The 19,961-nt window shown below is 47.0% G+C and overlaps 2 protein-coding genes across 3 annotated transcripts; one reads left to right on the top strand and one right to left on the bottom strand.

Moving 5' to 3' along the window:
* Window positions 1-1,062: 1,062 nt before the first annotated feature.
* Window positions 1,063-9,995, bottom strand: SNU13 (small nuclear ribonucleoprotein 13). Of its 2 annotated transcripts, none has more exons than XM_006068908.3 (3): window positions 9,837-9,995; window positions 3,208-3,328; window positions 1,063-2,281 (listed from the first exon to the last, which is right to left on the bottom strand). In XM_006068908.3, the coding sequence occupies exons 1-3, from the start codon at window positions 9,837-9,839 to the stop codon at window positions 2,019-2,021; spliced, it is 387 nt and encodes a 128-aa protein (XP_006068970.1). In that variant the 5' UTR covers window positions 9,840-9,995; the 3' UTR covers window positions 1,063-2,018. The 2 variants fall into 2 exon arrangements, with proteins under 2 accessions (XP_006068970.1, XP_044796741.1); XM_044940806.1 differs by lacking the exon at window positions 9,837-9,995 and adding an exon at window positions 9,594-9,723.
* A 1,548-nt stretch (window positions 9,996-11,543) lies between these two features.
* On the top strand, window positions 11,544-19,030 carry LOC102410545. Its single transcript, XM_025282782.2, has 2 exons — window positions 11,544-12,123; window positions 14,192-19,030. The coding sequence occupies exons 1-2, from the start codon at window positions 11,908-11,910 to the stop codon at window positions 18,707-18,709; spliced, it is 4,734 nt and encodes a 1,577-aa protein (XP_025138567.2). The 5' UTR covers window positions 11,544-11,907; the 3' UTR covers window positions 18,710-19,030.
* Window positions 19,031-19,961: the final 931 nt, after the last annotated feature.

Raw genomic sequence — 19,961 nt, 5'->3', positions numbered from 1 at the left:
GACTGTATCACACATGAAAGCCAGTCCTGCCTGAGGTTTACTCTGGACACTCATGCAGCTGGGACCTTCTCACCTGTAGGCCCTGCCAGCACTTCAACATTCTTCATCACTAGAGCAATTCTGACATGGTCATATTGCTATTTTTTATTTTTTGGCTGCGCTGGGTCTTTGTTGCTGCTTAAGGGCTTTCTCTAGTGGCCATGCTGGGGGGCTGCTCTCTAATTGTGTTGCACAGGCTTTTCATTGTGGTGGCTTCTCTTGTTGCCAAGCACGGGCTTTAGAACACGCAGGCTCAGAAGTTGTGCAAGCGTTTATTTAGTCCTCCCCCTTGCCTCATGGTGAAGGAAATGGCAACCCACTCCAGTATTCTTGCCTGGAGAATCCCATGGACAGAGGAGCCTGGCAGGCTACAGTCCACAGGGTTGCAGAGTCGGACATGACAGCGACTGAACCACCACCACCGCCACCTGCCTCGTGGAATGTGGGACCCCTAGTGGATCAGAGATCGAACTTGCATCCCCTGCATTGGCAGGTAGAGTCTTAACCACTGGATCGCCAGGAAATTCCAGAGGTTGGATTACTTGATCTCCCTTCACCCCCAAATTATTTCTGTCTTTTACAGTATGATACCTAAAGATACATATGCTGGAGTGAGCCAAAGGAGATTACTAGCCCAGTAGGAACAGAACAGGCTTTAGCAGGACAGGGTAGCTTTAGCCTCCCTAGGAACCCACTGCTGGAGTGGTTACATTCTAGTGGGTAAAGGCCAGGTTTGCTGCTAAACATTCTTCAGCATACAGGGCAGGCTCCTATAGGAAAAGATTATCCAAGCAAAGATATCAACAGTGCTGAAGTTGAGAAATCCTCTTCCAGAGTGGCAGCAACACCTCAATGATTAAGTCTGAATATTCTGAACCGCCAGAAATCATCTGGAAGTGACGGCTTTTGCACAGCTTCCTGGTGAAAACAGAGAAACTACAAGAAACTATTAACCACTCTAATGCTTCAATCAAGTATCAGCTGGACACCTACCAAGAATCACACTTTCTTTAAACTGGGAAATGAATGTATGTATGCTTTATTAGGATGCTCACAAGAATGACACATTAGCACTGTCCTTCTGGTGGGACAGAGAATAATACACATCTGACCCACATCATAGCAGGAGACAGGCCCGGGTAACGGCTCTCAGAGCTGGTACAAGGGTCCACTGAAGAAATTGCCATTCAGCAAAGCGAGGATGCTTCCTTGGATTCCATCATCTCTGCTGCAGCTTCCAGTCAGTCCTTCGTGATGGGCCCAGAATCCTCCATTCCAGAACCTCCTACCATGCCTTCAAGACCTAGGTCACCTGGCCCATGTCTCATTCACCAGGGCGCCTCTGGAATTTGGCAGCACGTCTCTTTGGTATGCTGCTGCCCTGCCACCCTCAGGGGGCAAAGGTGGGAGTTGGGGGGGGAATACATCATTACCAAAAGCAAACAGCAGGGGTACATCAGCAACCGACACTTTGGGCATACACCCAACAACCTCACAGAACACATGCTTCCTCCCCAAATGATACATTACGCCCTGCAAGCAAAGGAAACCCCTCGATGATTCAGACACGTGTGCAACAATCCTGTACACCGGGAACGAGGGGTATAAGCAGACAGTTATGCCATCATGCCCTGCACAGTAGGAAGCAGGCCCCTGAAAGCTGGAACCAATTCTCTACCTCGGCTCTTCCCTGCCTTTAAGTGGTGTCATCCAGCCTGTTCCACCTGTTCTTGGCGTTAGTTCATTTTTCTAAAAGGGAGGATAAGATGGCAGAGAGGAAGGGGAGATTAGGGGAGGGGCTGACAACCTATAAAACAAGACAACAGTACAAAAATGCAAAAACCAGACTGAGCATTAAAATATTTTATAACAACAGAAGGTAGCTGGAAACACTACATGCTAACAGACAATATGATACATAACTCTGGGGGGGCTGGGGTGGAGAGGAGTCAGCTGGGAGTGTGGCTGAGGCCACCGGTTTAGACTAAGAGCCTTTCAATGGACTGCTGGATGGACTGGATCTGCTGCTTCAGTTGTGAGCCCTCTTTGATGGTGACGGAGCAGGCGATGACAGGCCTGGAGACCCCGCAGGCTCGCCCCAGAGCCTGCTTGGAGCGCACGAACACATAGGGCACGTTCTTGTCCTCACATAGCAGTGGGAGGTGCAGGATGATCTCCAAGGGCTCCGCATCTGCGGCCATCACGATGAACTCAGAGATGCCTCTGTTGAGGGTTTTGGTGGCTGTGGAGAGAAGGACATGAAGTCAACAGGTGATGGGGGCTGGGGCAGGGAAGCCACAACAAAGCAATTTCCAAGGAAAAGAAACAGGTGCAAGAAAAATGGGCAAAAATGTCCAGGACTAGGCAATTCTCTGTCCCACAGTGGCCTTGGGAAGAGATGGGGAGCCAAGCATCAAATCCCCAATGCCTTCCTCAAACTCTACATCAAACCCATCAGTTCTGTCAAAACACACTCTAAATCCTAAAAAGAGCCCTTCTTTTCCTGTCCTCTGCTACCACACTCCCCAAGCTTCACCAGCAGGAAGCAGTGCAATGCAGCACTTCTCCAGCCCTGTGACCAAGGATCAGGAGTTTCCATCCCAATCTGCCATGATCAACACTTTGGAAAGTTCACACCACACGTTAACTCACCAAGCAAGTTCAACACCCCACAGCACTGTTCAAATTCTTATCATTTTATTTAATTTATATTTTTATTTCTGGCTGTTCCAGGTCTTCCTTGCTGCTTGGGCTTTTCTCTAGATGTTATAAGCAGGGGCTACTCTCTTAGTGGTGGTGTGCGGGCTTCTCACTGCAGTGCCTTCTCTTGTTGTGCAGCACAGCCTCAATAGTCGTGGCACACAGGCTTAGATGCTCAGCTGCGTGTGGGATCTTCCCAGATCAGGGTTCTAACTGTATCTCCTGCATTGGTGAGTGGATTCTTTACCACTGAGCTACCAGTGAAACCCCCTCAAATGTTTATTCCTGACTGCTTATCTCTGTGACCCAGTGCTAGCCCACATGCCACACACGCTGCTGCTCTTAAGTCTCCATGGTGGGCCTAATCAAAAGCATCCAGCCCTCTTTCCATCTTGGAAATCTAGTCCATACCCCAGACTGGGACAGTGCTGGTAACACTCTTTTCGGACCATCCTCTGGTTGCCTTACCCTCATTGGCTCCTTTTCGAAGCTGCTTGTAGTTACATGACTGCTGAACGAGGTCCAATAGTTTCTTGGTGAGGTGGGCATCTGCAAGAGGGTAGGCCTTCGGATTGACGTCAGCCTCGGTCTGTTGGGGGTAAATCAAAGCATGAGTCAAACTGAACCAGAAGTTGTTCCAGACAAGTCACAAAGTACTCCAACCAAAAACTGAGAGGGACAATAGGGAGCTTCCCTACTTCCCTCCCCCATACACATTTAATTTACTAAATCTAAACAGGTATAATATATAGAAACCCAGCACAATGTTCTGTTTCCTTTATATTTTAATCTTCAGTTTTCAGTAAGAATCCTGGTTTCCAAAACACCAAAGTATTTTCTCATTTACTCTACCCTGCAATTCACATAAAATGGTTTCAGAGTTGCTATACCAATACTACCTCCATCAACTATAAACCCACCAAGGTCAAAATTTCCTTTTAATCTTACACTATATCCAACTAAAACCATCCAGTCAGAGTACTATATTCAAAAGTTATTCAAACTATATTTTACCTTGTGGCTATCAATCTGATATACAATTAAGGTTCCTTTGTATTTAGTTTGCTTAAAATTCTTAAAAATACATAAAGCATTTATGTGGTTCCAAAGTCATTGTTTTGAAAACTAGTAAACTGTAGAGCCTTTCCTATGTAGACTGAGTAGGTAACCAAGCAGCAGGTAAACATCTCTTGTATTCCACCTAAAGAATGATACAATTAAACAGCACCATCCTGCAAGCCATACTAATTAGTTAATTAATCCAAACAAATTAATGGATCCAGGTATTGATTTTAATAGCTACCAACATCACACACACAAAATACCATGTGACCATTGCCTCTCTGGGCTTCCCTGGTGGCTCAAAGGTAAAGAATCCACCTGCAATGCGGGAGAGCTGGGTTCGATCCCTGGGTTGGGAAGATCCCCTCAAGAAGAGCATGGCAACCCACTCCAGTATTCTTGCCTGGAGAATCCCTAGACTGGGGAGCCTGGAGGGCTACAGTTGATCGGGTCGCAAAGAGTCGGACACGAATGAATGAGCAACTAGACACACTGCCTCTCTTAAAGAACAAACCATCTATGATCAAGCAGTCTTGGGGGGAAAAGAGGAAAGCTAGGAGAAAAGCTGATCAAGCCTTCCATCCCACTTTTTTTTGCCTGCAGTGCATGCGGAGATCCTAGTTTCCCGACCAGGGATGGAAACTGTGCCCCCTGCAGTAGAAGCGCAGAGTCTTAGCCCAGACTACTGGGGAAGTCCCAGCCTTTGATTCTAATACTACTACCAAATCCAGGTCCGGAACCCAGGTCTGGCTGCTCGAAAGCCAATTCTCCAGAGACAAGTGCTGGGAGGAAAGGAAAGGTTGCTTTATTTTGGAGGCCTGTGGCAACCAGGCGGAAAAGGCGATGGCAACCCACTCTAGTACTCTTGCCTGGAAATCCCATGGACGGAGGAGCCTTGTGGGCTGCAGTCCATGGGGTCGCTCAGAGTCGGACACGACTGAAGTGACTTAGCAGCAGCAGCAGCGGCAACCAGGGGAGAACAATACTATATATTTGATATTAACGAATTATTAAATTTGGGGGTATTGTAGTGGCATCGAAGTTGTTGAAATTTCTCATTTTACAGATGCATGCTGTAATACCTATAGATAAAATGCAACCCCATTGGATCCATTGCAAAACAACACACAGAAAACAAACTCGGTGGTGCCTCGCCTATTCCATTTCTCCTACCTTATTTTCACCTCTTGACTTTAACTTTTTTTATAAATTTCTCACTTGCTTTCCCTGTGATTCTTTTTACAAATATGTATTTTATTATATACATAACCTGGGTGCAGCCCACATTACCATTCCTGAGCACCCAGCAGTTTGCCCGAAGTGATGCGGTCTAACCCTGGGTTTGGAAGCTGGACCGTGGCACACAGCTTGCGGCACGCGGCACTGCGGTTCGAGGTGGTGACCCATGGGCAATGGCCCAGTGGATATACTCACCATATTGAGTCCACCTTGATCGTCTCCTGCCTGATCCCCCAAGAGCTTAGAAGCCTCCCCCCCCCCCCGCCTCCCCCCGCTCCCCCCCGCCACTGCAGAGGAACTGGAAGTGACGTCGAGAACCAGCTCGGACCCGGAAGCCTGGTCCCACACACCAACACAACGCACGGGGTCAATCTGTCATGGTCCCAGGGTGATGAGAAATTAGGGGAAGTTCAAGATGTTTTACGAAGTGGGAAAGATCTCTAATTATTTGCTCTTCTTCATACAGCCAGGTGGCTCAGTGGTGAAGAATCCACCTGCAATGCAGGAAACTCAAGAGATGCAGGTTCAATCCCTGGGTCAGGAAGATCCCCTGGAGGAGGAAATGGCAAGCCACTGTAGTATTCTTGCCTGGAAAATCCCATGGACAGAGGAGCCTGGTGGGCTATATATACTTCATGGGGTAACAAAGAGTCCGACATGGCCAAGCGACTAACAGCGACTGAGCAAGCACATATATTCTAGAATCAGCTTTTTCAAATTCTACCAAGAAAAATAGAAAAGAAAAAGAAAAAGCCTGCTGGGACAGCATTGATTTGTAGATTTAAAGTAATCCCAATTAGGATACAACACCTTTAAGATACAGAATCTATCAAACCAGTTAAGCATATATATTTACTTGACTTTTTAGTGCTTTTAAATAAAGCTTTATAATTTCTCCAAAAGCCTTAGTATCTTTTAGATTTACTCAGATATTTCAGCTTAAGAAAATTCACACTACTCCTTAATATTTTAAGACCTTCTTTTATAAATGAATTGGCACTGAATTCTATCATTTTTTGTACGAGATGAATGAGTCAAGACTTTTCTCCTTTATAAGTTTTTCTAGTGTTGGTTGCACAAGGTTGTAAATATAAGAACACCCACTGAGTTATACACTTATTTTTTTCCTACTACACACTTGTTTTTAAAATTGATGCATAATTGACCTATGATATTATGTTAGTTCCAGGTGCACAACACTGTTATTTGATATTTCTATACAAAATGATCACCACTGACTTACACACTTTAAAGAGAAGAACTTTATGGTATGAAATTATCTCAATAAAGCTATTGTTTAAAGTAGGTGTAGTGGCTCAGATGCCACAATTCAGGAGGCCAGGGTTCAATCCCTGGGTCAGCAAGATCGCCTGGAGAATGGGATGGCTACCCACTCTAGTATTCTTGCCTGGAGAATTCCATGGAAAGAGGAGGCTGGTGGACCACAGTCCATGGAGTTGCAAAGAGTCAGATAGGACTCAGCAACTAACACTTAAAGTTTTTCCATGTTAAAAAACTTTATAGTTAAAAAAAGAAAAACAAAACTTTAGTTTTTCTTAATTATAATTAACATACAATATTAACTTTGTTTCTTTACTATTATTCAGTCCTCCTACTTCTACTTTAATTCATTTTGATTCTATTGTTTTCAGGTATTTGTTCCTCTAAGTTCCTATATTTATAAATATCACATTGCTCGTATTTTCTAGATTAATCTCATCAGAGGGGACTTTTCAAATATTCTTCTGATTCTGTCCACCTTACAACAAGATATGTTTTCTATTTCAGTAATTTCTGCTTTTCTTTCACGTTATTTTGTCCTTTTGATCTTTTCCTAGCTTTTTAGTGCCCCCCCATCTTATGTTCCAATACTTTAGTTGTATCCTACATATTCTGATATTTGGTATTTCCATTATTGTTCAGTTCTGTTTTCAAATTTCCCTTATTCTTTTCAATTTGACCCATGAGTTCTTTATATCTTCTTTACACTTTGTTTCTAAGTCATTTGCATTTTAGTTGAGAGAATATGGTCTATATTATTATCAATCTTTATCTTCTATAATTGATGGGTGCAGTATTCACTGGTTTCACTACCACCACTAGATCAAGTTTATTCATAGTGTTATTTACACTGATGTTTTGGCTTCACAATCAATTAAACGCTACATAACTGCACATCTATTTCTTCTTGTAATTATGTCATCCTCATTTTACTTGTACTTTCTTTCCTTCGAGTGTCCCACCCCCACCCCGCCATTTTCTACTCTAGTGGTTTGGAGTTATCTTTATTTTTTTGATGGCTACTGAGAAATCACAACTTATGTTTTTAACTCATCAAAATCTAATGCTCACCAATAATGTCACAATTAAGAACCTCCTCTTAAACAGTTAAGTTCCCAGGAACACTTTAATTCCTATCACTCCTCATAAATATACTTTTTAAAATGCCAGATATTTTTTACTGTAGCTTCCAATCACCCATCTCTGGGAACTAGGATTCTCATCTCTTAATAAACATCAAAGGCATAAAAGGGGGAGACTTCAGGAGATCCACTATGATCATCCGGTCCCAGTACTTCATGGCAAACAAATGGGGAAACAGTGGAAACAGTGACAGAGTTTATTTTCTTCGGCTCCAAAATCGCTGCAGATGGTGACTGCAGCCAGCAAATTAAAAGATGCTTGCTCCTTGGAAGAAAGTGAAGTGAAAGTCACTCAGTTGTGTTCAACTCTTTGTGATCCCGTACAGTCCATGGAATTCTCTAGGCCAGAATACTGGAGTGGGTAGTCTTTTCCCTCTCCAGGGAATCTTCCCAACCCAGGTCTCCCGCATTGCAGGCAGATTCTGAAAAGCTATGACCAACCTAGACAGCATATTAAAAAGCAGAGACATTACTTTGCCAACAAAGGTCTGTCTAGTCAAAGCTATGGTTTCTCCAGTAGTCATGTATGGATATGAGGGTTGGACCATAAAGAAAGCTGACCCCCGAGGAATCAATGCTTTTGAACTGTGGTGTTGGAGAAGGCTCTTGAGAGTCCCTTGGACTGCAAGGAGATCCAACCAGTCAATCCTAAAGGAAATCAGTCCTGAATATGCATTGGAAGGACCGATGCTGAAGCTCCAATACCTTGGCCACCTGATGCAAAGAACTGACTCATTGGAAAAAACCCTGTGCTGGGAAAGATTGAAGGCAGGAGGAGAAGGGGACGACAGAGGATGAGGTGGTTGGATGGCATCACCAACTGGATGGATAAGAGTTTGAGCAAGCTCTGGAAGTTGGTGATGAACAGGAAAGCCTGGCCTGTTGCAAGTCCATGGGGTAGCAAAGAGCTGGATATGACTAAGCGACTGAACTGCACTGAAAGAGGAGTCACTTTATTGGTTTAATAAAAGTCAACAACAACGACAACAAAAGTTCCACTCAATTTTAAAGCCAAACCACGGACCTTATAAGTAGCAGCTGAAAGTTGCTTAGGGTGTATTTATCCACCTTTTAATTTTCCGAAGGGTTAATTAAATGAGTGAATGAATGAAATCTTACTGCTAGATAACTTTAACCCGTAGCTTGATGTCTTTGTTCTCCTCATACACCAGACAGCCAAAACCTGCAAGTTTTGATTTGACAACAAATAGTGCATGCTCACTCTCTCCATACCAGGCGCAAAAGCAATTAAATGCATTATTAAACTGAGACCACCTGATTCCAAAACTTCTCAAGGAACTCCGAAAAATGAGCACTAGTTTAGAAGGTTCAAGTTCTAGACTCAGCAACATACCAACCTCAAAATGGGGGTGGGGCAGCAGGGAAGATATCCATTGGGATCCAAGAACCGTTAAAAGGATTAAACCTCATTATGAAAGTCGAAATGTTTTTGCAAACTCTTCCCTCCTTACTAAGTGCCGACCAAAACTAGGTACCAAGGCACACGATCTGATTAAAAAGTTAGAGACCATCAAGAGTTTTAGATGAGCCCCGCACGTGGTGCTACCAGGACTTTTGATTTCGGAGGTTACCGCCTCGCAGGAGGAATCTTTCCTGCATTCCAGGCTGGGGTTCCTTCCCAACGCAGGCTCCAAACGCCAAGTGAAAGTGAAGTAGCTCAGTCGTGGCCGACTCTTTGCGACCCCGTGGACTGTAGCCTACCAGGCTCCTTCCTCCATGGGATTCTCCAGGCAAGAATACTGGAGTGGGTGGGCATTTCCTTCTCCAGGGGATCTTCCCGACCCAGGGATCGAACCGGGGTCTCCCGCATTGCAAGCAGATGCTTTAACCTCTGAGCCACCAGGGAAGCCCCCAAACGCCAAAGGCCCCTTTAATCCCTGGCACACGTAACTTGCGACAGGCACTAGGCGTAGACCCATGGAGATATCCTTCTCCTGAACCTCAGCAATGGGAAAGTGGAGCTGGGGAGGTTGATCCAAACCCAGGGTTCCACATCATTCTCTAGCGACCCCTCCAAAAGAAAAATAAAACCAATAAAATAAAATTTTCTCATCCGACTTTCTACTCTGTCCCACGTGGGTTGGTCCCTCCCAGGCCCTCTCCGCTCACCGGAGGCATTCGGCCAGGAGCACTAACTGCTGACAGACGCTCCATCACAGAATCCGGGACTCATCTCTAGCGTTCTAACCTCGGACCAGGAGAAAAGACAGTGCTTGGGGCTACTCGGCCGTCCGAGCTCGAACCCCTCGCCGAGACGGCGAGACCGCGCATGCTCTAAGCCGACAAGCTAGTGAGAGAACAGAACCCGGAGTCTCCCACTTCCTGGCTCTTCAACCAGGCGCCCGCACTCACCATAGCTGCGGTTCAGTGGTACCGTCCCTCCTCAAGAAGCACAGGCGACGTTAGAAAAGAACTTTCCGCCTAGAAAAGTCGCAGGGAAGAAGTGGAAATGGCCGCTCGCAGCCGGAAGCGGAAATGACGTTAAAGAGGGCGGCTCTCCCCTTAAAGGGCACAAGCGCGGAACGACTTCCGTTCTGAGGGAGGGACCGCCTTTGCCGTAGTTTTAGTGTCGTTTTATTACCAGTTATTGGCAGGAACAGTGAGTTCGATATCCAAAATATAATACACCAAAACAAAGAATTTTAGTGGTGTCATTCCATTGCTAGTTTATTTTGTAGCACATTTAAATTTAAACATTACTTTGCCAACAAAGGTCTGTCTAGTCAAAGCTATGGTTTCTCCAGTAGTCATGTATGGATGTGAGAGTTGGACCATAAAGAAAGCTGAGCCCCGAGGAATCGATGCTTTTGAACTGTGGTGTTGGAGAAGCCTCTTGAGAGTCCCTTGGACAGCAAGGTGATCAAACCAGTGCATCCTAAATGAGACCAGTCCTGGGTGTTCATTGGAAGGACTGATGCTGAGGCTGAAACTCCAATACTTTGGCCACCTCATGCGAAGAGTTGACTCATTGGAAAAGACCCTGATGCTGGGAGGGATTGGGGACAGGAGGAGAAGGAGACGACAGAGGATGAGATGGCTGATTGCATCACCGACTCGATGCACATGAGTTTGAGTGAACTCCGGGAGTTGGTGATGGACAGGGAAGCCTGGCATGCTGCGATACATGGGGTCGCAGAGTCGGACACGACTGAGCGACTGAACTGAGCATTTAGCCAAGATGCATTGTGTGGTATATTGGGGTTTTCTTGCGTGTTTTTTAACTTCATTTATTTATTTATGGCTGTGCCGGGTCTTCATTACTGCACTTGGGCTTTCTCGAGTTGTGGCGAGCGGAAAGCTACTCTGTAGTTGCAGTGCGCAGGCTTCTCATTGCAGTGACTTCTCTTGTTGCAGAACATGTCCTCTGGGGCATGTGGGCTTCAGTAGTTGCAGTGCAAGAGCTTAGTTGCCCCATGACATGTGAAATCTTCCCAGACCATGGATTGTGGAATCAGTGTCTCTTGCCTTGGCAGGCAGATTCCTAACCACTGGACTCTGAGGGAAGTCCTGGGTTCTTAGAATAGTGAGATACTTTCCAAATGGTTGGTAAATAGGTGACACCCTTCTACTGTAACCCCAGGGACCACTTTTGTGTGTACATGCTCAGTTATGTCTGATTCTTTGTGACTCCTTGGACTGTAGTCCATCAGGTTCCTCTGTCCATGTGATTTTCCAGGCAAGGATTCATTTCCTCCTCCAGGGGATCTTCCCGACCCAGGGATCAAACGCTCATTTCTTGGGTCTCCTGCATTGATAGGCAGATTCTTTACCACTGCACCATCTGGGAAGCCCCAGGGACCACTTACAATCCAGAAATGAAGGAGTTAAAGCCTGGCCCATTCTGATTGGCTGATGACCCTGCCTGCTCTGTTATTCAGTATTTTGTACATAACCTTTGGGTGAAAGTCTTCAGGATAGCATTTATATTCCTATCAACACTGATCCTGAGTTGGGAAAGTAATCCCCCAACAAAAAATCAGGATATGCTGGGTGGTTAAACAAGAACACACATGTTCAATAGGGTGTTCATTAAGTGTTTGATATTGGATACCTGAAGGACAAATGGATGAAAGTATCCCATAGGAAGAAAGAAAGCCAACAGACTTCAGTTTCCATCCCTCCATCAACATGGGGGGAACATACTCTCTTCACTCCAGAGGGCAAGGTGTTTAAGTTCTTCCTCTTAATTCCTTTTGGGCCGTTCCCCAGTGTTGTCCTCATCTATACTGTGGCCATGTTGGCCAGCTCTGATGTCACGTGCAGCAGCTGCAGCTAAGGCCGCAGCATCAAAAGCCTTTGTGAGGTGGCCTTAGTGACAGCAGTTCTATGAGGCAGGGGTTACCCCGCCCCGCAGTGGCTGGGTCAGCCATATCAGCCCTGCCCTCCAACTCCAGAACACCACCTGCCTGACCTAAACCGTGTCATGTTGCTGCCCCTCCTGGGTGCCTGTGCTATCGTGGGGCCCTTCCGGGGTCCTGAGTGGGAGCCAGTGCGGGGCCTGCTCTCTGAGGATCGCAGCTGCAGGGAGCCTCGGTGCTGTGGCAACCTGCTTGTCCTCTGCCTCTTTCTAATCTGGCAGGTCCGGCACTACTGGCATCAGGTCACCAGGACCCACCGCAGCATGAGGAAGTTCATCAAGGTGAGGGGGTCCCACCCACCTCTTTCCCTCCACACCATGATTGTGTGTCATTTGTTACAGGGACCCTGTTCTATGCCCTGTGTACCGGAGATGGATTCAGACTGAACTCTGATGAACTCAGGAAGAGCATTTTCTTGCCTCAAAGCCAGAAGTCACCCTGGACTTCTCTCTCCCTCATGCCATGTGTTCAATCCACCTGCAAGTCCTATGGGCTTTACTTGCAAACCATATCTCAAATCTGCTAATTTCTCAAACCCTCACCACATTCTTCTGGACTGTAGGTACCACCTTCTGCGTGGTTCCTGCCTCCTTTCTCACCCAACCATGGAGCTCAGTGCTCCATGCAGCCAAGAGAATGAACTTCTTTCTGTCTCTTTTTAAAATTTTCCATCCAAGGATAATACATATATACAGATTATAAGTGTGTATTTTTATTTTTAAAAATTTTATTTATTTTAAAAGTTTATCATCTTAATTATTTAATATATATATGTATATTTTGTATACTTATATGTACATATATTGTATATTTACTTATTTTGGGCTGCATTGTGTCTTAGTTGTGGCATGCGGGATCTTTCATTGTGGTGTGCAGGCTCTTCATTGTGGTGCTTGGTTTTCTCTCTAGTTGCGATGCCTGGGCTCAAGAGCCCCCCAGGCTCAGTAGTTGTGACAAGCAGGCTTAGTTGCCCTGTGGCACAGTTCCCCCAACCAGGGATCAAACCTGAGTCCCCTGCATTGGAAGGTGGATTCTTAACCACTGGACCATCAGGGAAGTCCCAGATTATAAGTGTGTAGATCAATGAATTTTTGCAAACTGAACACATCCAGGTGCAGCATTAGATTAAGAAAACATACCACTACCAGCAGCTCAGAAGCTTGCAGACACTACTCTGCTGATTTCTAAAAGCATTAGACTGGTTTTGCCCATATGGCATCACACAGTAAATATTCCTTTGCACCTGGTTTAGGCCTAACATTATGTTCATGAGGAAGAACAAACTTTTAAAAACAGATCATAACACTTTGCCACTCAAGACTTTGCAACAACTCATGGATATACTTCCAGTCAAACTCAGAACAAAATCTAACTCCTAACCACAACTCCAAGGCTTGGAATAATCTGTTCTGCATTTCTCTCTGACCTCATCTCTTCGTGTTGTCTTCCTCACTCACTCCTTCCATTCTGACTACACGGCCTCCTAGCTGTTCTTATACAAATGACCCTGTTCCATCCTCAGGGCCTCTGCATGAATGTCTCCTCACCTACAAGTTTCTTTCTTCAGATGTCGCTTGGTTTGTCCCTTGCTTCATTCAGGTCTCCAGTCAAACATCACCTCCTCTGAGAGGATTCTCTGACAAAAGGAGCTAACCCCATCCCTACTCTTGCTTTTGTTCCCATTAGAACACTTTTTGATACCTAACATCATGTTGTATTCTTGGTTATTGGGTCTTCCAATCTGGAAGACAGCTCCCAACAAAGACTTTCTGTCTTGTGCATGTTGGTACATCCAGCACCTAGAACAGTGCGTGGCCTGGAATAAACTCTCTATCTTTCTTTCTTGAGTATTTTCTTTTCTTTAAGTTTAATTAATTAATTAACTTTGCTGTGCTGGGTCTTGGCTGCTGCATGAGGATTTAAGAGTGGGGAGTTGTGTTGTGTGGGCTTCTCATCGTGGTGGCTTGTTTTGTTTCAGAGCACAGGCTCTAGGCACACGGGCTTCAGAAGTTGTGGTGCCCAGGCTCAGTTTCAGCTCGTGGGCTCTACAGCACAGGCTCAGCAGTTGTAGCGTAACAGCTTAGCTGTTCCTGCGGCATGTGGGATCTTCCCAGACCAGGGATCGAACCCACATCCTCTGCATTGGCAGGCAGATTCCTATCCACTGTACCGCCAGGGAAGTGTAAATAAATACTTTCTTGAATGAATATTTTCCTTAAGAGAAGTGACTCCCCATTTCCTGAACCCCAGCACCCTCATCTGGATAATGAGGATTACAACCCTGATCTGTGAGGATTAGATGAGATAATGTAAATGCAAAGATTTTTACTTCTCTGTTCTTACCTATAGGTGCCACCGCAGAAGTGGGCAGTGCCCCCCATGAGACATGACACTTGTTTCAGGCTGACCCCTGAATTCTTTCTCAGTCCTGGCAAGTTCAGGGGCCTGGATGCTCATGCCCAACAATGGGCCCGAAGAAAGAGCAGGGAATACTGGAGGAGCCTCGAGGAATCATGGACCCAATATCTGCTCTCTTGTCAGCACCCATGTCACCATTTGCTGTGGGATGCCTACACCTCTTCTGATCACATCTTTTGCACTACCTCCTTTCCAAGCACCAGTATGCTACCTCAGGACTGTTCTTGGGAAGCATGGCAGGTACCCTGGTGTTGTAGTGATAATCAGACTCACCTGATTTGCAAGCCACGGCCCCCTGCCCTGGACAGGTGCCAAAGGATGGAGCAGCTGTTGGTCCATCCCCAGGAAGAACTGGCACCACTGGAGCATACTGTCAGCATGAGATGCCACCCCACCTCCATGACCCCTCTCCCAAACCTCCCTTCAGCCCAGAGCTTGCCGTTTTGTTCCAGAGAGTTCCTACCGGTTCCTTCCAACCAACGAGTGGGAATGCCCACGTGGAAATCCTGGGGCTGCCCACAAGAGGCCTGCACACCAGGAACGGAAAACCGGACATTAAGTAGAGAGGCTAGTAGACAGACCCAGGCTCCAGGGTGGGCGAACCAGAGAGAGAGCAGAGGGGATAATGCTTGGGAAATTCAGGCATCTGGAAGGCAACTGCCAATAAACTTTGGGATGGAAGACATGGCAGAGAGTAAGGCCCTGGACTGCGGCAGCCGGAGACTAGTAATAAGTAAGACTGTTGGCGAGATCTTGACACCATGGTGGGAGAAGCAGGACCGGGTGCAAGTTGAAAGTAGAGCTGAAATTCTATGGAAGAGAAGTCCCTGGGAGGCTGGAGGCAAGAATCTTCCTGAAACCCAGGCATGTAGAGGAGAGAAAGTAGAACAGTTAAGATGTAAAATTGATGCAGAGACCCAAACACCAATGTGGGAAACTCAGGATAGGAAAACGGATAAGGATGCTATAGAGACCCAGTCTTTTGAGAACAAGAAGGAGGCCAGGGGAGAGGATAAAGGAAAGAATGAGGCCCAAGTGTTGAGGAAGCAAGGCCAAACTGGAAGTGAGAATGGTGAGGATGCCCAGCTCCCAGGTTGGGGAAAACAAGAGCAGATTACAGGTGATACTAGTATAGAAATTCAGGCAGAAGAGAGGAGAAAAGAAGACCAGAGTGGAGGTGAGAGCGCTGTGCAAATCCAGGTATCTGGGAAGGAGAACTTGGGAGAAGTGAAAAATGAGGATGGCATAGAGACCCAGGCCCTGGGGTGGGGAAAGCAGGAATGCATTCAAAATGAGAATGTTACAGAGATCCAGACACCAAGGTGGGATAAGCAGGATCAAGATGGAAGTGAGAAAGCTGGGAAGGTCCAAGTATGTAGGGCAGAGATCCAGAAACAACTAAGACATGAACTTCAAGTGGAGTGGAGTAATCAAGGCGTAAAAAGAGGTGAGGATGCTGGGGAAAGTCAGATATCTAGAAGGAACAGCCTCAAGGAGATAAGAGAGGAGGATTGGGTGGTGATCCGGGCACAGTGCTGGGGAGACCAGAAACCAGTAGCAAGCGAAATTGACAGAGAATTCAAGACACCATGTTGGGGGAGTGAGGACCAGATTGGAGGTGAACATAGAGCAGAAATTCAGGCACTGGAGAAGAGAGACGAGAGAAAGGACAGAGATGAAGATGATACAAACACCCTGGCACCAGAGGCAGAGAACCAGAGACAATTAAGAGGTGTAACTCAGGTAGAGACTCATCCATCAGGGATGAGGAACCAGGAGCAGTTTGGAGATGAGACTAGTACAGATATCCAGGCAACGGGGACGAAAAACCTGAGAGAGTTTAAAGGTGAAGATAGTAAGGAGACTCAGGAACTTAGGGAAGAAAACCAGTACCAGTTAAACAGTGAAATTAATGGAAATATTCACATACCAAAGTGGAAGAATCAGGAACACATTAGAAGCAGGGATGGTCAAAATACCCAGGCATCTGAGGCAGAGAACTGGGGAGAACTAGCAAATAAAACTGATGTAGAAACTAATTCAGCAGAATGGAAGAAAGAGGAGCAGGTTAGAGGCAAGAATGGTGCAGAAATTGAAGCTCCAGAAAAGAGAAACCAGAGAGAAGCTGGAGGTGAGGAAGGTATAGAGACCTGGACACCTGGAGGAGGAAACCAGAGTCAGTTAAGAGATGACTCTGATGAAAAGACTCATTTGTCAGACAGGAAGAACCACGAGCAGATGGGAGGTGAGAATGAAACAGAAATTCAGATACCAGAGAAGACAGACCAGAGAGAACCTGGAGCTGACGATGGTGTAGAAACCCAGAGACTTGAGAGAGAAAATGAAGGACAATTAGACGGTGAAACTGGATTGAGCCACTCGCCAGGGGGAAGAAACTGGGAGCAGACTAGAGGAATGGACAACCCAGAAAATCCAACATTGGAGAAGAAAAGCCAGAGAGAGGTTGGAAGCAAGGATGGTAGAAATATTCAGAGACTTGGGGGAGGGAAGCAGAGACTGTTAAAAAGTAAGGTTAATGAAAACATCTGTTCACCAGAGTGGAAGAACCAGGAGCAGATTGGAGGTGAGAATGGTGCAGAAATTCAAATACAAGGGAAGAGTAACCTGAGAGAGATCACAGGTGATGATGGTAAAGAGACCCAGGCTCACGGTGGAGATTATCAGGGAGAGTTAAGAAGTGAAACCTATGGAGAGATCCAGATACAAGGTCAAGGAAACCAGAACGAGGGTGAAGAGGAGGATGCTGCAGAAATCGGGGTTGTAGGGAGCCAGAGAAAGTGCAGAGCTGAGGATGTTGGAAGGCTTCGAGTGCCAAGGCAAGGAAACAAAGGCCAGGTCAGAGGGAAGGATGCTGCTGAAGGCCCTCTCCAAGTTGACTGTTCTGGCGGTGAAGGGCCCCCAGCCCTCACAGGCTCTGACTATGGGGCCATGGATCAGGAACAGGCTGTGGCCGCTGCTCCCCATCCTGAGATGAAGGCTCTCCCCGACCAGAGCGAACTCTTCCTGCTTGTCAGTGGAGAGGGGGAGCATTTGGCCCACCAGAGCATGGCCACTGCTGGGAAGCCCAGAGTCGATGTCATTCCAGCTTCCCGGCAAGCCAGACCTAAACCCCAGAGAAGCCGACAAAGGGACAGAAGAGTGGATCCAGGGAAGACCGCTGACCGGAGTGGACAGCTCCAGAACCCACAGTCTTTGGCTGCTCCCCTGGGCTTGCCCTCTGCCTGCCCCTCTGTCTCATGTGGCCATGCCCCCCAAGCCGGTACAACTCCATTGGGTGATCCCACTGCCCTCACTGTCCTGCCCAAGTGGCCAGTCCTCAAGAAGAGTCAGCGACAGCTCCTGGAGTCCCTTATGCGGCGGAAGATCGCCCACCTGAAGTGGGGCCTCCCCCAGCGGATCCTAGAGTCCTACTACATGCACTTTAATGTCTTAGGACCATGCCCACTGCCTCTTGCTGGGCAGAGCTTCCCTGGGTTGCACATGGCCTGTGAGTTGCAGGGGCAGCAGGAAAGTGAGGCCCAGGGCTCCAGGCCAGGCCTTAAGTCCCAGAAGTTTCGGACCCCTGAAGGGAAAAGCTCAAAACCTACACAGGCCAGAGCTCTAGAGAAGCCTAGCCGGTCCGGGTCGGAGCCAATGGGCAGTTCTATCCCTCCTGTAAAGCCTAAGAGAGTCAGACCACCAGGAGGTGCCAGAGAACCACAGGATGTCCAGAAAGAGGCTCCTCCCAGGGCGGAACTCACGGCTTCCAGGAACCCCAGGCCTGCTGCAGAATCCAGCAGCTGGTGGGGCCAAGAAAGGGTCCAAGAACCTTCCAGTGAGAACAGCAGGTGGGGAAAGATGGTCAGGCCGGGGATCTCCCGGATGGCAGAGAGGGCTTCCCGCAGAGTGAGGGTCTCATACTCCGGGGCAGGCTACGACTGGAGGAGGGAACACACATCTCAGAAGCCCCTCAGATTCCAGTGTCAGCAGCCCTCACACAGAAGAGGAAGCCTGGAACCCGAGGAACGCAGTGGGGCTGGGCAGCAGCCTTCCTCCTGTTCCACAGACACCTTCAGCTTCAAAAGGAGTCTCCACTCTGCTGCGACAAGGCTGAGCATGACCTTTTTGAACAAGAGCTCCCGGTCCCCACACTTGGCCAAGGCCCAGCACTCAGCCCCCAACCTGAGTGTGAGAGATCCTGGTCCTATGCCGCTTCCCAGAGTGAGTGCCCCACATGCCAGGGAGGGCAGCATCAGAGTCCACACTTCTCTGAAGAGGAACCTTCAGCCACCAGGTCACTGCGGTGCTGGGGCTCCTCTTCTCAAGACAGAAGAACTGGAGGAAATTGAGAACCCACATGGGGCCCTATGGAATCCACCAGCCCCCAGAAAGTCTGGTTTGATGAAATATTTGAGGGGTTTTCTGCTCCAGCATGGCTTTAGGAAGTAGGCTGAGGGCACAGAGTCTTCAAAACACATCCAGAGAAGGCATGAGAGTGGCCTGCTAACCCCTAAAGGGGATGATAAAATAACCTCTAATAAAATTGGTTATTTAAGCCCTGTGAGGGTTCTGATTTCTTTTGATACATGTTTTATAAGTGCCTCTTTTGGGGATGGGATACCGTATGGGTGGGATAGCTACTCTATGGTTTTGAAGGTTTGGGGAATGTGGGTCAGCCCAATGCTGCCTCCTAAACACCTGCCCTCTCCAGGTACTCAGAGGAGGGTTTACTGAAATTTCTATCATGGTTCTGTCCTGTCCTACTGCTGCTAAATTGCTTCAGTAGTGTCCAACTCTTCACGACCCTGGGGAATGTAGCCCACCAGGCTCCTCTGTCCATGGGATTCTCCAGTCAAGAATACTAGAGTGGGTTGCCATTTCCTTCTCCAGGGGATCTTCCCAACTCAGGGAATCAAACCTGAGTCTCTTATGTCTCCTGCATTGGCAGGAGAGTTCTTTACCACTAGCACCACCTGGGAAGCCCTGTCCTGTCCTCAGTTTAGTTCAGTTCAGTCGCTCATTCATGTCTGACTTTGCGACCCCATGGACTGCAGCACACCAGGCCTCCCTGTCCATCACCAACTCCCGGAGTTTTCTCAAACTCATGTCCATTGAGTCAGTGATGCCATCCAACCGTCTCATCCTCTGTCATCCCCTTCTCCTCCTGCCTTCAATCTTTCCCAGCATCAGGGTCTTTTTCAAATGACTCAGTTCTTCACATCAGGTGGCCAAAGTATTGGAGTTTCAGCTTCAACATCAGTCCTTCCGATGAATGTTCAGAACTGATTTCCTTTAGGATGGACTGGTTGGATCTCCTTGCAGTCCAAGGGACTCTCAAGAGTCTTTTCCAACACCACAGTTCAAAAGAATCAATTCTTTGGCACTCAGCTTTCTTTATAGTCCAAATCTCACATCCATATATGACTACTGAAAAAACCATAGCTTTGACTAGACAGACCTTTGTTGGCAAAGTAATGTCTCTGCTTTTTAATAATGCCATCGAGGTTGGTCATAGCTTTTCTTCCAAGGAATAAGCATCTTTTAATTTCATGGCTGCAGTCACCATCTGCAGTGATTTTGGAGCCCCCCAAAATAAAGTCTCTCACTGTTTCCACTGTTTCCCCATGTATTTGCCATGAAGTGATGGGACCAGATGCCATGATCTCAGTTTTCTGAATGTTGAGCTTTAAGACAACTTTTT

The sequence above is a fragment of the Bubalus bubalis genome, chromosome 4 (assembly GCF_019923935.1).
Source record: "Bubalus bubalis isolate 160015118507 breed Murrah chromosome 4, NDDB_SH_1, whole genome shotgun sequence".
Classification (NCBI taxonomy): domain Eukaryota; kingdom Metazoa; phylum Chordata; class Mammalia; order Artiodactyla; family Bovidae; genus Bubalus; species Bubalus bubalis.
This window is presented reverse-complemented; position numbering and strand designations above follow the sequence as displayed.

What these genes read in the sequence shown, in the direction of transcription:
- SNU13 (XM_044940806.1), bottom strand. Translation starts at nt 9,638, where the DNA reads ATGGAGCGTCTGTCAGCAGTTAGTGCTCCTGGCCGAATGCCTCCG. An exon ending in CTCCTGGCCGAATGCCTCCG is followed by an intron (nt 3,329 to 9,593) that starts GTGAGCGGAGAG and finishes TACCCCCAACAG; the next exon opens with ACCGAGGCTGACGTCAATCC. An exon ending in TCGAAAAGGAGCCAATGAGG is followed by an intron (nt 2,282 to 3,207) that starts GTAAGGCAACCA and finishes TTCTCTCCACAG; the next exon opens with CCACCAAAACCCTCAACAGA.
- LOC102410545 (XM_025282782.2), top strand. Translation starts at nt 11,908, where the DNA reads ATGTTGCTGCCCCTCCTGGGTGCCTGTGCTATCGTGGGGCCCTTCCGG. An exon ending in GCATGAGGAAGTTCATCAAG is followed by an intron (nt 12,124 to 14,191) that starts GTGAGGGGGTCC and finishes TCTTACCTATAG; the next exon opens with GTGCCACCGCAGAAGTGGGC.